This window comes from Phalacrocorax carbo, chromosome Z, assembly GCF_963921805.1.
Source record: "Phalacrocorax carbo chromosome Z, bPhaCar2.1, whole genome shotgun sequence".
In the NCBI taxonomy this organism is placed as follows: domain Eukaryota; kingdom Metazoa; phylum Chordata; class Aves; order Suliformes; family Phalacrocoracidae; genus Phalacrocorax; species Phalacrocorax carbo.
This window is the reverse complement of record NC_087548.1, coordinates 14404332-14420159: the sequence shown is the minus strand read 5'-3', so window position 1 is coordinate 14420159 and position 15828 is coordinate 14404332. Positions and strand designations below refer to the sequence as shown.

At 40.2% G+C, this 15828-nt stretch overlaps 1 protein-coding gene across 4 annotated transcripts in view; it reads left to right on the top strand.

Moving 5' to 3' along the window:
* ADAMTS12 (ADAM metallopeptidase with thrombospondin type 1 motif 12) overlaps window positions 1–15828 on the top strand; it is a 198952-nt gene that overhangs the window by 97521 nt on the left and 85603 nt on the right. For 3 of the 4 annotated variants that reach the window (XM_064438863.1, XM_064438859.1, XM_064438860.1), the window contains exons 4-11: window positions 749–945; window positions 4109–4192; window positions 5888–6012; window positions 7479–7628; window positions 10191–10334; window positions 11027–11171; window positions 15253–15345; window positions 15575–15720. In XM_064438863.1, coding sequence (XP_064294933.1) covers window positions 749–945; window positions 4109–4192; window positions 5888–6012; window positions 7479–7628; window positions 10191–10334; window positions 11027–11171; window positions 15253–15345; window positions 15575–15720 — 1084 coding nt within the window. The remainder of the gene's footprint in view (window positions 1–748; window positions 946–4108; window positions 4193–5887; window positions 6013–7478; window positions 7629–10190; window positions 10335–11026; window positions 11172–15252; window positions 15346–15574; window positions 15721–15828) is intronic. The other variant, XM_064438862.1, reaches the window with a different exon arrangement.

Genomic DNA, 15828 nt, shown 5'->3' with positions numbered 1-15828 from the left:
CTGGTATTTCCCTGGTAACACAGTCACCTGGCATTCAAAGCTAGAATAAGTGGAGAGTAATTAGCCCACTGAGTGCAGTGCAAGGCAGCTATCAACTCTACAGAGCAAAGACTTCTTCCTAAAAGGCTTTAGGTGCACAGATCTGAAAATTACAGTGGAAGCAGTAAGTGTCTCGCCTGTCAGTCAGACGTAACAGCAGCTGAAGAGTCCACAGCTGTCTACCTCGCTGGTATTTACATGACACCTACTGGTGAAGTGTCCCCACTCTTCGATGATATTTTCCATGCAGAGAACAAATGGTTCATGTATGTGCCATGGTACTGGGCTTAACGTGCCATCCTGCTAAGAATAAAAGCTGCTTGTGGAAAAAGCGTATCCCTCATCTTTAACTATGAGCTGTTGTCATTAGAGAGTTTAGAGCCAAATCACAGAAGATAAATTCCTTGCAAATGGCATACCCGGTTAAATTTGTTTAGCTTGGCTCTGTCTCACATCTTAATCCCTGGTGTTTCAGTAGGGGCAACTTTTTGATAAGTGTTTAATCCATCTAGGGGGTATTCAGAACTTTGCTGGCCAGGGCCCTCAGCAGGCTGGTGTCACATTGGAGTTGGTCCTGCTTGGGTGGCAGCCAGAAGTCCCTTCTAACCTATATCATCCTGTGATTCTGTGATGCTACCATTCTGTCTGCATACACTTCAAATCAAGCTTGAAAATATTTTCAAGTCAGTGTTGCTTCTTACTCTTCCAGACACCCTCAGCTTTTTCAAACAGCAACAGCATTGGAGGGAGAGATGGGAACAAAATCATATGCCGGCCAGAAAGGTTTCTCGGCGCTCTGTCAGCAAGGAGCGATGGGTGGAGACACTTGTGGTTGCAGACAGTAAGATGGTTGAATATCATGGAAGTGACCATGTGGAATCATATATCCTCACTATAATGAATATGGTATGTACAATATTTCCTTTTATTAGATAGATGAGTGAAGCATATTTTAATTTGGTTATGTTAATCATCACCTTGAAACAACTCTGTAACATTGTTCAGTGAAATAAATGTAATATCATTCATATATATTCATTGAAACTCTGTATTTTAAAGCATTTTTTAACCTTATATTTTGCATAGGAGTAATTTTTCTCTGGATTTTAAGTCAGAGAAGTTTCACAGCTATAAATGCTAGCACTAGTTTTCTTTCCACTGAATTTCCCTGTCTCCCCTGGAACCTGTTGCTCATTGGTGATTTCAGTCTGGTAGCGACAGCAACAGAGAGAAATTCTACAGTTTTAATCATATGGATTTATTCCCATGTCTGTGGATGAGAAAGGCAGACAGGACCTCACGTAAATCATAGTAATTTAGGAAGAGCTAAACATCAGTGCATTACTGGCTTGGTCACAAATACAAACAGCACCATATGAGCTGTTATGAAGAAAGTTAACTCTGTCCCACTTAAAACCAGTGCAACTGTTTTTCCAGATAAGTATCCTGCCTGTAATACAAAGTCCATGTTCAGAAAAAAAAAACTTTCAGTGTTTTCCTGGGCGGCAAGTTTGAAAATGTAAGTTGACCTGGCAAAAGTAACAGCATTTCATGAGGCTGCCTACAGATATGTCTTCCATTACGCTCTGTATCATAGTACATTTTGACCGCGGAGAGTCTATTGAGGATGTCTTCTATGTCATTACCATGGTACATGTGTAATATATGTGAAATTAATCATGGTGTAATTCTAGCCATGGTAACCAATCTGTCCCTTATGTTTACACAGTACGTTCCCAGCTGTGCCCCTAGCAGTCTGACTCACTACTGAGGCAGTGAGCATGATTAAAAAGACACAAAGCTGATTTGAACACGTGAGGTTTTATCCACACAGGGAAAATATGTGGAATAAAATGCTGTCATGACTGGATTCAGGAACAAACAAGTCTTAGGTTATCAGAAGTAGTCAATATGGATTCTCCAAGGGGAGATCATGCTTGACCAACCTGATAGCCTTCTATGATGGCGTAACTGGCTGGGTAGTTGAGAGGAGAGCAGGGGATGTTGTTTACCTCAACTTCAGCAAGGCTTTTGACACTGTCTCCCATAACATCCTCAGAGGTAAGCATAGGAAGCGTGGATTGGATGAGTGGACAGTGAGGTGGACAGAGAACTGGCTGAACGGCACAGCTCAGAGGGTTGTGATCAACGGGGCAGAGTCTAGATGAAGGCCTGTAAAAATGGTGTTCCACAGGTGTCTGTGCTGGGTCCAGTCCTGTTCAATATATTCGTCAATGACCTGGAAGGATGAACAGAGTGTACCATCAGCAAGTTTGATGATGATACCAAGCTGCCCAAGGAGTGGCTGATACACTGCAAGGCTGTCTTGCCATCCAGTGAAACCTGGACGGGCTGGAGAGCTGGGCCCAGGGCAACCTCATGAAATTCATCAAAAGCAAGGGCAAGGTCCTGTACCTGGGGAGGAACAACCCCATGCACCAGCACAGGCTGGGCATTGACCTGCTGGAAAGCGTCTCTGCTGAGAAGGCCCTGGGAGTGCTGGTGGACAGCAAGGTGACCCTGAGCCAGCACCGTGCCCTTGTGGGCAAGCAGGCCAATGGTGTCCCGGGGTGCATTAAAAGGAGAGTGGCCAGCAGGTCGAGGGAGGTTATCCTCCCCCTCTACTTTGCCCTAGTGAGGCCACATTTGGAGTACTGTGTCCAGTTTTGGGCTCCCCGTTCAAGAAGGACAAGGAACTGCTTGAACAAGTCCAGCAGAGCGCTGCAAAGATCATCAGGGGACTGGAGCATCTCCCTTATGAGGAAAGGCTGAGAGACCTGTGTTTGTTCAGCCTGCAGAAGAGAAGACTATGAGGGGGATCTTATCAATGCTTATAAATATCAAAAGGGTGGGTGTCAAGAGGATGAGGCCAGATGCTCTTCAGTGGTGCCCAATGACAGGCCAAGGGGCAATGGGCACAAGTTGGAACACAGGAAATTACACCTGAATATGAGGAAAAACTTCTTTCCTGTGCGGGTGCCAGAGCAGTGGCACAGGCTGCCCAGAGAGGCTGTGGAGTCTCCTTCCCTGAAGACATTCAAAACCCACCTGGACACGTTCCTGTGCCTCCTGCTGTAGGTGTGCCTGCTGAAGCAGGGGGGTTGGACGGGATGATCTCCAGAGGTCCCTTCCAACCCCTGCCATTCTGTGATTCTGTGATTCTCTGTGGTCTGTACCTGAGATATTACGGCTACTTACAATCATTCCATTTCCAGTCTAATACCCTGAAAGACACCCACATCCAAACAGACCTTTGTAAACACAACTACCACTTCAGTTTAAGTTCTCCTTTAACAGTCTTCTCCAAAACAGTTTTGACCCAAACACAATTTGTTTTGTCCGTTCACATTTCTTGTGATATATGGCATAGCTCAAATATAGATAGGTTATGACTATCTTCTGTTTTGATTCCCTTTTCTCCTGCCTAATTCAATGTTGTGATGATGTGTATGACATTTGGGTCAAATTTTTTCTGAGTTCAGTTTTTGCTCTCTTTTATGTGGATTCTTTTTTAATGGATTATGTTTGCTTTTGTTCTTATCATCCTCTTTGGTGCTATGAAAACACAAGGGTATGCATCATTTAACTAATTTCTCTTTGCCTTGTACTGATTCATCTTTGCTTTGTTGTGGCAGAAACTGATTTCTATCAAATCAAAACAGAACAACTTGATAGCTGGGGGTTTTTTGCATCCTGAGTGGACCTCTCCATCAATGTTACATGACTCGAGTGTTGCATTCTTTTCTGCTAGTGTGTTTTAAGAACGCTAAAGTTCTTAAAAGGGAAGTGGACATAAAATAGTCTTGTGTGTGCTTTTGGTCTTCCGTTTAGTAACTTTTGCCAAATCCTGTGTCATCGCTTATTTGGCAGAGCTGCCATTTGCAGTAGTTCTAACATTTGTTGCATTTCAGTAAACTTGCAGTGAATTGCCTTGAGGATTTAAAAAACAAAACAATGCCCCCACCACAACATGAACAGTGTGCTTGAAGTAAATGTAGTATTTTCTCTCTAAAGTCCTGTTCTGCTATAGAGGAATCAGTTAATCTCATACCTCCTGGCTCTGGCACAGGTCACAGGGTTGTTCCATGATCCGAGCATTGGCAATGCAATTCACATTGTGCTGGTCCGGCTCATCCTCTTTGAGGAGGAGGAGGTAAGGTTTCTATTTTCTTCAAAATACCACTTATAAAAGTTGGTAGTTCAATGCATTGAGCTATAATTACGGAGAGGAGGGTTTATTTGCTTAAAGTAATGTGCATTTTACTCTTCTATTAATCTTTGGCACATCTGTGTTTAGAATAAATGCTGCCCAGGATAGCGAAGTATTTAGCTGATGACTTCAGGTGTTTCTGCATAAAATCAACAAGGAAAATGTAGTTGAAACAGCCAAATCAGGAATGGAGAAATGGAATCTCCCCAGTGTCAAAAGTACATGGGATATGAGGGAAGACTAGATGAGAACCAGAAATTATGCATCATTATTTAGAATCTAATTACCTGGCATTACCTGAAATGTATTATAATGTGTAATGCTAGACTATTTGCAGGTCTCTGAAGAAGTAAATCTGTTATTGTGCAGCTGAAACACACATTTTCTTTTTAGATCTCTTTTGAAAAAAAAAAGAGGACTAAGTAGATGCTAATGGCTATAAACTAATCATATATTGATAGTTTCCAATATCTCTCATTCACAAATATGTTACTATATGCTTAAGTAAATGCTGCTTGTCATCATTTTATAGTTATTTTTAAAACACTCTGAATGATACAGCTTGCTGTGACTGTAGGAACACATTAAGGGTTTTTCTCAGTGGCTCATAAGCACAAGCTGGATGGTCCCAATGCTATTGAAGGCAGTGAACAAAGCCATGGGGCCAGGCTATGTCTTCCGAAATAATGATTAGGATAGAGTCTATCCTTATAGCCCTCACTGTAACACTGTGCAGGCCAAAATCTGTAGTTCACATCTTAATAGAACAATTAGGTCCTGAAGTCCATTTTAGTTTACCTGCTAAAGTAAAGTTTAAGTTCATGTGCTAAATTTCTGCGGCTGTTTTGATAATAAACCATGGATTCCTGTTCAGTTGAGCATGGCAACGTTGGAAGCAGCAGTGTTGGATATCTTTCAAAATTTGGTTTTAAGTTACCCAGAAATTACTTTCTGGTAACAGTGTTATTTAGATGCTTTGGAAAAAGTTTACTTTACTTAAATAGAATAAACTGAGACAAGATACAGTGAATGCCCAAGACCAAAAATGAGAAAGTATGTTTTTGAATGAATTTATTTTGCTTACTTTGTATTTCAGAAGAAATTTCTGTAACTTGAATGTATAATATATAATAATAATATGATGAGGAAATACCTGCATTGTTTCTCTTTGGAATTGAAAAATATTGTGAAAGAAATACACCCTTAGAAGCATAATTGATCCCTGAACATGACCTTGTTCACATTACATTGAGTGACAAGCTTGAGTATGAAGTCCCACACTAATTAGTCTTTACCTTCTCTATAGAGGAAAACTTGCTTTCAAGAGAATCTAAAATGTTTGTCTGAAAGTTCCAATTAAGTGTTGGATCTTAGGAAGCTGACTTGCCAAAAAATATGTACATTTCTGCATTTATTTTTAACTTTAGCTGCACCAATTACAAAAATATTAACATTTTAACTTAATGTTAAGTATGTTAGATAAATAGATGTCATTGCTCCTACTGATGGCTCTAGCTTTAGGCAAAAGCATAATCAATTGCATTTCAAAGATTACCCAGCTTCACAGCTAACATCACTGACATGTTATTGCAATTCCGTGTGGTTTTTACAATAATATTTTCCTTCCTTTCCCATTAGCAAGGCTTGAAGATAGTTCACCATGCTGATAAGACACTAGCCAGCTTCTGCAAATGGCAGAAGAGTGTCAATCCCAAAAGTGATGTCAACCCTACGCACCATGATGTAGCCGTCCTTCTAACCAGGTATGACAGCAGTTCAGCAGCTCTGACTGACTATTGTTTAATTGTATTTTTTTGGTGGCAATATTTTTTTATAGGCTCTTGCCATCATTTAGTTCATCCTGCATAGAACCCTGTAATCTGATGAAGGTGTGGTTTCTGAACACAGTGTTAATGCAAAAATAACCTAGTGTGCACATGCCTGACACTCATACAGGCAGACAATATGAGATATATTATAAAATATCTGGTTAAAGGTAGACCTACTGTACTTTATAAAGGAATTGGTTTTGATTTGTTTTCAAAGTACATATAACACTCTATTTATGCATGTGGGTGTTTTATTAGAGATGCGTCTTAGTCAGGAAATTGAGATCTGTATGTCCCAAGAGATTAACAATTTGCAGAGCTCAGGTCATTTTCCCCACCTGGTCCTATTTCATTTTGTGCTCAATCACTTCTCTGTTCTTCTTTGAGGCAATGTGCCAAAATAACGTAGCTTATAGATTAATAACTCCATAATGACAAATCCTAAAGTAATGTACAGGTGCAGCTCAGAATGGAAGAGTATTTTGTGAATACAGTGCCATTTATTTTTAAGCTTTGAAGTGTATGATTTTTAAATATTGTCTCCATATTTAAGGAGACACAAAATATTTTTTGTGTATGAGCAAGGGAGGCACAGAAAACTTAAAAAGTTATGTCTGAGGTTAGATAGGGAGTTTGTTGCAGGGCATAAAACAGAACTTCTTCAGGTCCATAAAAATGGATCCAGTCTGCACAAAACTGAGAGAAAAGATTGGGTCCAAGGTTGGCAAAAAAACATTCCGAGTTAAAGTCTGTCAGGCAAAAAAACCCCAAAACAAACAAACAAAAATCCAAAAAATCCCTTAAGTGGTGCAGTAAGAAGAGAGTCAGCAAATACTAAAATAAGAATGAAAAAAAGAATCACACAGAATCACAGAATCCCAGGTTGGAAGGGACCTCAGGGATCATCTAGTCCAACCTTTCTAGCAAAAGCACAGTCTAAACAAGATGGCCCAGCACCCTGTCCAGCCGACTCTTGATAGTGTCCAATGTGGCTGAGGTCTCACAATGATGCATGTTTTACCTCTCCAAATAGACAGGCTTCAAACAGTTCACTTGAATGATATTTATGTATGATGAGTTTAATAAACCATACCTCAAAATGCTGTCAGAGGTGGAGGTTTTAAAACTTTCTCTTATGCAATGCAAGTTGATAATAAACATACCTATTTAGACACTGCCGAAACATAAATATTGGCTACAAATCATAGCAGAACAAGCACATGTTATTGTTGCGTGCATGTTATTGTTGCATGTATGTTTGTAAAGATGTTAATACTATGCTTTGCTTAAAATGCAAATTAGCATTGATCTATTATAAGATGGAGACTTACCACCCAATGTAAGTGACACTGTATGGTTGGTTTTAAGCTCTTTTAATGGCACGTCTCTTGTGATTCTAGAAAGGACATTTGTGCTGGCATGAATCGTCCATGTGAAACCTTAGGCTTGTCTCATCTGTCAGGCATGTGTCAACCTCACAGAAGCTGTAACATCAATGAAGATTCTGGCCTGCCGTTGGCTTTCACTATTGCTCATGAACTTGGACACAGGTATAGTTGAAAGTGAAGGGGGGGACCTAGCTGGGTTTAACTTATTAGTTGTATATTATTACTCAAATCGCCAGACAGAAAGAAAACAAAGAGTGAGTTCATACTCTAGGACTAAAATCAAAACTGTGTTTGTTTTCCCTAAGCAAAGGAATATAAAGAGATTCTTAAGCCTTTGACCTTTGTTTATATTTACAACTATTCAGTCTGCCCCTTTTAACAGAGTCTGATAGGGCAATACAACAGGATGAAATAATTGAGCTACAAAGAAGCATCACTTAATCATGCTAATTTTTCCAAACATACACCGAATTACTACAGAATTACTTCAGATTGTCTCCAACTCAATCCAAATAATTTACATGAAATATACCTGTTTCATTATACTAAGGTATTTCAGTATTGCAGATTAGCTTTAATTCAAGCAGTCAAACTTCACAGGCATATCAAATCTTCATTCTCCTTTCTGATAAACAAATAAAGTAAGTTTGGGGTATTTCTTAATAACTGGTACCTTCTGTGTATTTATATTGCTATTGTGGATACACTTAGGTCAAGTCAACTGAAGTTACTGGGCATTCAGTTTTTGACACACCTAAACTTTTTTTATGACTGGGTGTTCTTGCTTGAAACTAGGTTTCTCAGTATTTCTGATTTCTAAGGGTGTTTTTGCTGGTTGGTTGGTTTATTAAACTCGCCTGAAAAAAATCTGATTTTTTAATCTGTTTTGACACTGAGCTGTTTTCCCCAAAGTAGAGGCCTATCTCATGGATACTCCTTTTTGGCTATAATGCCTGCACTTTCCAGCTGGACCGTGTTGCTTGGCTAGGTGGCATGTTCACTGCTATATCTACAATCACATTACTTTCATTATGCACCCAACCACTAGTCGGTATGGAGTCTATTTCCTGATGTGATATACTACTACTACTACTATAAATAATCTGGTACAAAGATTACTCAAATATTGATCCATTAATTGGCCTTTCTTTATTCAAACCCTCAGTTGCCAGAAAGGAAATAGTATAAGTAAATAACGCTGAAGTAATTACAATTGGATCTGGGTACTTTGGGTTTAGTTATTTGTTTCCCACAACCTCTTGCTGGCAGGGAGTTTTTTTCAGTAACACTAGTTATCAGAAGACGCTTCTTCCCCATAGAGCTGTGTGTGACCATCTCCTGGTATAGCCTGGGTGGCTGGTAACTCACTGTCCTTTGGATGCTGTGAGACAGAGTACTGCTATGCCTTTGCAGGAGTGGTACAGGGCCTTGCCTGTCAGAATTTTCTCCTCAAAGAAAATTTAATATCATAGGGTTTGTTGATAGCATAAAATCATCCTTTGCTCAGTCTAGGTTATAGTACATAAGTTAAAAGGTTCAAGTTTGGACAATAAAAGTCTATAAGAACAGATGAACAAAAAGTGAGAAGAAGGCCATGCACCCATTCCTGAGATTAATAACAAAAGTTAATTCTTCCCCATACTGTCCCGCTAGACCTTTGCAGCCTCCTGTGTCAACAGACCTTGTTCATAGAAAAGAACATGTCAGCAACGGGACACGCTTGGTTTTATGCCTCAGCCCCATTACTGGAGTTGATTCTAACTGAAATCATGCCCTGCTTTTGGAACTTTTGAGTCATGGTATAATTACATTTTCCAGAAACAAAGTCTTAAGTGGTTTGAACTCATTGTCTGATCTGTGTCTGAATCATAACCTGAGTAATTTTTCACTGCTCTTTCACACAAGGGCTTACACACCTTCAGACGTTAACAGCGTAGGTCTCACCATCTTCATATATCACTATATTTCTATATTATTATTTCAGATAATCTCCTTCACAATGAGGTGATGTGGAGGCACGTATGTTTAGTCAGTTGAATCCCACCCAAAGTTTTCTATGTTTGTGACTTTTAGAAGCTTTTGAATAAATAAATTTCTTAATAAGCCGGAGAAGCCGGGGAGAACCATATTGGGAACACCTGCTCTGGAGATCTGTTTACAAAGCACAGTTTGAGAAAGCTAAATAGGAAGAAGGAGTGGATGTTGGAGGCAACTTCACTGAATGTTCAGTAATTTTGGAAACAATATATCTGTTTCAATCTATCAAAAGAGATTTAAAAAGAAAGAAGCAATAGAGATGTGGTTATAAGAGAGTGTAAGATAGAAGATAACAAAGCCTGATCTTAGTTAAGGTGTTACAAGTCTGAAATAACTGGGATCCAAGAGCTAGGAAGCACTCTTAGCTTTAGCAGCTTTAACAAATTAGTGATTGACTCCCTTAAAAATACCCAACTGTCACTGTCTGTGACACTGTGTTCTCTATTTTGTGCAGGACAACATTGCTGTACGTAAGAGACATGTTTGAAAGCCTGTTGGAGTGTAGATTTTTTTGTAGGGTTTGGGTCAGATCATCTATATGTTTTTTAGCAAACAGGTAGCTACAGCTCACCAGTGGAGGATGCAACCTTAGTGTCTTTTTAATCACCATGTGGAGAAACCCATAGTAAGTGTTGTGGTACAACCAATCAGCTGGAATTACTAAATGTTTTCTTTTTTTATCTCCAGTTTTGGTATCCAGCACGATGGAAAAGAGAATGACTGTGAGCCTGTTGGAAAGCGCCCATATATTATGTCCCGACAGTTGCAGTATGATCCTACTCCACTCACCTGGTCACAATGCAGCAAGGAATATATCACACGCTTCCTAGAGTGAGTGGTCAGGTTGTAGCATTTCCCTGAAATGAATCAACAGTGTATGAGATTTTTATGTGGAGTTTAAAGTAAATCCTGTATTATTATATTACTAAATGTAGGTTTTTGTAGTGTGCTTGAATTAATTCCCATGAATGGCATACCTCAAGCTTATTGCTCACTTAGTATTTGGGAAAAGTTCCATTATACTCTTGTTTTCTGGAAGTGAACTCGAGTCTTGTCATACCAGCTCAGGTTTGGTACAACCTGCAGCTTTTTGTGGTTATCAGGAAGAAAGAAGCCTTTCCATCAAGGACTCTGATGGAACATCATAGACCTTGCCTTTGGACACAATGACATGTGCTTGACTTCAATGACTTGTTCAAATTCATTATGTTCTTTTTAAGAGCATCAATATGATATAACTTCAGCCAGAGGCTGTGGAGTGCTCTGAAGCTGCTCTGCAAAACATCATGACCTGAATGATATTTCCACTTTGACAAGCTATGTTTTGCCTTTGTAAACCCTCTCTTACTAGATGGAGTGCTGTTTGTTAGCAGCACTTCAGCATAATCTAGCTGGAATCTGGAAGTATTATTTCCAAAGGCCATATGCAAAATTACCGTTAAGAATTAGATATTGGAAATCTCTATAGAAGTGTAAAAAAAAATGTTGTAGGGGTTTTTTAACATGCAATTTTTGTCTTTTAGCCGTGGGTGGGGATTCTGTCTGGATGATATCCCCCAAAAGGAAGTTTTAAAGTCCCCAATCATTGCTCCTGGAGTGATTTATGATGTGCATCACCAGTGCCAGCTTCAATATGGTTCCAATGCTACGTTCTGTGAAGATGTGGACGTAAGTGCTCTATGTTTTTAGAACTTAGCTTCTTGAAGAGTGTGGAAGTGCAGCCTGTGAACCTCAGTTGCTAACTGCAAATGTAGCATGTTCAGAGTCTCATACACTAGATGTACAGTGCAGGCAATTGCCTAACAGGGTTTAATTCTGCTCTGCAGATTCTGGAAGTGAGTTGTTGCACTGTTTGCCTTGTATTTTGCAAGACCTTTGCTGGATCTGGTCTATTGTTGAATGCCTGTCCTTCAGCACTGGAGTAATTTTGGTTTTGAACTTAAAATACTGACCTTTGGTAAATGATAAATGCAGCTTAAATCCCATTTTAAAAAACAAGATGCTTCAAGCTTATAGCTTTCAACTGATCAAATCATTCTGGGAACAAATCTTCGGTTCCAGGAAGAGTTATCTGAAGAAATCAGGGTTGTGCTCTCTTCACATATGTCCTGATTTTTCACGCTCTTGATGGTCTAACTAATTAAAGGAAATTTCTTTCCGTGTACCCTGAAGAATCTCTATTTTCCCATCGTACATCAGATTTAATGTTGAAATGCATAATTCACAAAGTACCCTGGGGTCTGTCTCATAGCACAGCAAAATAGTGTTGTGTGGAGATGCAAGGGAGTAGTATAGTCACAGCAGCACAACTCGCTACAAGAGCTAGGAGCCACTGTAGAGTACGAGTTTATATTAGTTAAGATGCAGCGGTATGGTATTTTAGCTATATCTAGCATTTTCAGAGCTATTTGGCTCCATACAGCATTTTTCTACATAGAACAGATCATAAGCAGTGGTTTCAAGTGCTGGTCTAGCTAAGCGATCGCTAATTTTCATTGTGTTTTGGGCAGCAATATGCAGCAAACATTGCAGATAGCATCCAGCTTGTTCACCCTGTTAAACACAGCTGTGGGAGAAGTAGTATTATGGCTATCAGCAGCTCTGGAGTGGTTTTTAGGCAAGGTATTGTGCACAGCTGTGGATTGTGGACTGCCAATGTTGACTGTTTATTCCATTTGGATAATTATGTGTATCCTCATCTACGCTTCTATGAGGGAGATTATTTCTGATTTGTCTTCTCAGCCTTAATATGTAACATGATCACTAATGTTGAACTGCAGCTACTGAATCTGAAGCAGGTATTGAAAGATTGCCTTCATTACCTGCTGTTCTAGGTTCCTCAGTTACTGTAATTTGTCTGTTGGTACAGACAGAAAATTAAAGTGTAATTTTTTAGTATTGGTTCATTCTGTCTCTCCTGGGTTTGAACCTAGTAGGCCAAACATTGAACATCTCCTGATTAACCAGTTTTACAGCTAGACATGTGTCATAACATCAGTTGTTACCATCTCATTTTGCATTTTACTGGAAGGCCTGTGTTTTGCAGGTAGCTGCACTGGCAAGGAGAGGAATTGTGAATAGTATAGTCTGTTTAGTCTGTTGCATGATCAGTATAGTAATTTTATCTTAAAGGCCTGACTGTTCTTTGCCTTTCCGCTCTTAATTTAACACTTACTGACCAGGCGGCTTTTGTTATGTAACTTTTAATGTCCGATTGAATTTGATCCACAGATTCTTTCAGAAAGAACATTCTGCATTTAGCAGAAGAAGCCCCAGGGTTCAGTGATTACACTTAGCAAAGACCGAGGGTTATAATTCAGATTGTGGTTTCCATGAGCCGTTTAGGTAGTAAGTCCTCTAAGCATCTTGTGAAGTACCTAAATATGGTCCCTCTAATAAGGAAAAGAAAAGCAAAATAATGATTAGGGGAAGGAATTTTCCAGGTCGTAGGTAGACCCATAGCTTCCTATTGGAAAGGCTGTAGGAGCTCAGAGTCTTTATCTTATTGTCCTCTTTTTACCTCCGAAACTTCTACTGACTTCAGTGAAACTGGGTTTTTTTGGACTCGACTTTCTTTAAGACACAGACCCTGATCTCATAGATTGGGTGGAAAGTATATGCCATATTGCTTGTGATAAAAATCAGTTTCCTTGCAGTGAGTCCATGGTAGAGTCATGAATTTCTGGGTGTTACCTCCAAAAGCACACAGTTAACAGTGCTTTTTCTTGTACTGTTGTTATTCCAGTATGGAAAAAGGCTGTGGTACATGGAGGTGAATATGGAAAAAATCTTGCAAAGCTAAAGAATTTCCTCTGTGAACTCTTGACTTTGAAATCTATGAGTGCACCTCATAAAAATGTAACTGTCAATAGAAAGCTGTGCTTGGTTTCTGTGCCTTTCTGTGGTATCTGAAGCACAGTGCAGAAGTGTACTTTATACAGTAAAAAGTACAAGATATATTATATATACAAGAGTAAAAATAAGGATGAATTCCATAATGAAAGAAAATTCATCAGCCAGAACACTTAGGTAGGTCTGCCTTAAGAACCTGACAATGATGGTTTCACAAGGTGTTAATAAATAATACTACCCTTGAACTATAATCAGGGAACTGTGAAACAGGCTTTGACTCATATACATTGCCCAAAACCAACTAAATGAGCTGAGATGCAATGCCTCAGACATTGTATTCCAACTGGAGATTTGGAATGGTTTGAGATGTTCTGTACTATCAGCTTTGTTTCGGGTGTTCTGGATGAAAACCAAGGTGAACACACAATATAGAAAGTAAATAGAAGGTAACCCTCTCAGTCAGTGCCCAAGCTTAGCTATTTTAAATAGAAGCAGGTCAGAAAACAGCAGCCAAGTTTTGCATTTCATGCTCAACCAAATGTTGCTGCTAGCTCATTGGAGCTGGATTGTTACGAGTGCCCAGTTTCTGTGTTGGCCTCCGAACCCGGCACGTTGTTTGCTCTGAGAACCCCAGCAGGATCTGCTAGTGGAATCCTTCTTATTGGGTCCTTCCTCTGATGACACATAGAGCTGTCCTTGCTTCACAGGTAGATGCTGCCAGCTCTGTTCTCTCTCCCAGTGCTGAACTCTGCAGTTCAAACAGCCTCAGCCAAGACCTGGCCCAGAGCCCCTGAGCTTTTTCTTCTACTGTCCCAGTTGGGAGTGCACAGTCTTTCTGACACCACTGGTTTCTCCAACTTGGAAGTGGTCTTCCACACAATGCCCTGCTCATTCAGGAATTCCCAGGCATGCAGGGCTCCTGCGTGTCAACCAAAAGAGAAGCTGGTGTGCACGTGAACTGAGGAGGGGGGAATAACCCTCAATGTCTGTCTTCACTCACTAGAGAATTGTTCTGATCAAGTGAAGAAGACTTTTTATAAGGTAGCTGTAACGTTTCTTGCCCAGCTAGCTTTGTTGACTGTCAGGAGTTTCTGTCCCTTCTGTGGAGTTGACCACTGCATGTGGTGCAGCAGCTGAAACGCTGTGCTTTACTGGCAATGTACTGCATTGAACTGGCACCAGTTTCTGAGTAACTTATTATGCAAGCATTCACTAACCAGAGCCTTTACTCTACCCAGCCCAGTAGGTTTTTTTCTCTGCCAGCTAGCCTGGACTGCTTCTTTTAGAACATTCCCTTGCCATCTGCTTGGCTGATGTTCTAAGAGGCCTGTGTTTTGATCTCCTTTTCTTCACCCAGTTTTGGGACCTTCATGAATATTAACCTGGCTGTTGTACCTGGGGGGCATGACGCTGGTTTTACTTACCTGACTGGCTTCTCTAACCTTCTTTTATTTCACTGTGTGTTTTCAGGCAGACAGCGATGCAGAATTGAACATAGTATTCATTAGCACTCATCAAATGAAAATAATACAAATGCTATTCACCTAAGCTACAAACAGTAGTGCCCAAACTTTGTAAAGCTATTTCTCCTGTGTGTAGCTGGGAGCTGAGCAGCCAGTGAGGAGAATATTTAAACTCACATAGTTCAGGTAATTCACTTGATAGAAAGCATTCACTGTTTTGTATTTGTCAAATAGTCCCTCCTTGTACACTAATGAGGGATGCCTAAATTTGGACACTTGGTGGGTCCTAACTTCTGGAAAAACATCTGCCTCTAGAAATACAGCCCTTATAAAACTTTGCAAATGGATGTACAGAATTGTGGGAGACTCTTGAAAATCTTGGCCTTAGGAATTCAGCTGTCCTTCGGACTGATGCAGTTTTCTTTCTTTTCCAGAACCTTTGCCAAACACTCTGGTGCTCAGTGAAAGGCTCCTGCCGCTCCAAACTGGATGCAGCTGCGGATGGAACTCGGTGCGGTGAAAACAAGGTGAGTGTGAGCTGTCCTGCCTGCAAGCCACACTGCTTGCAAAAGGGTGGTGGTGTGGCCATGAGTAGCTCTGCCACATTTAGCTTGAAGGAGGGGCATCCTGACACATGTCCATTTCATTTTCCATTTATGTTTTCAGCCTTCAGGGACTGAAATAACAAATAATTCAAAGTAACATTTTCCTGCAACAATTATCTTAAGCTGTTTGTTCTTTCTCTTCTCTCTTCAGTGGTGCTTCTCTGGCGAGTGCATTACAGTAGGCAAGACTCCTGAAGCAATCCATGGTGGTTGGGGCGTTTGGTCATCCTGGTCCCATTGCACAAGGACATGTGGGGCAGGAGTTCAGAGTGCAGAAAGACCGTGCGATAACCCAGAGTAAGCTGAGTGTGCAATATTTTCTTACCTTTTATTCAAGATCTTTTAGGTTCTTATGATGTTGGGAACTCTTTTGTCTGAGATTGTTATCAGCAGGTGCCACAGCAA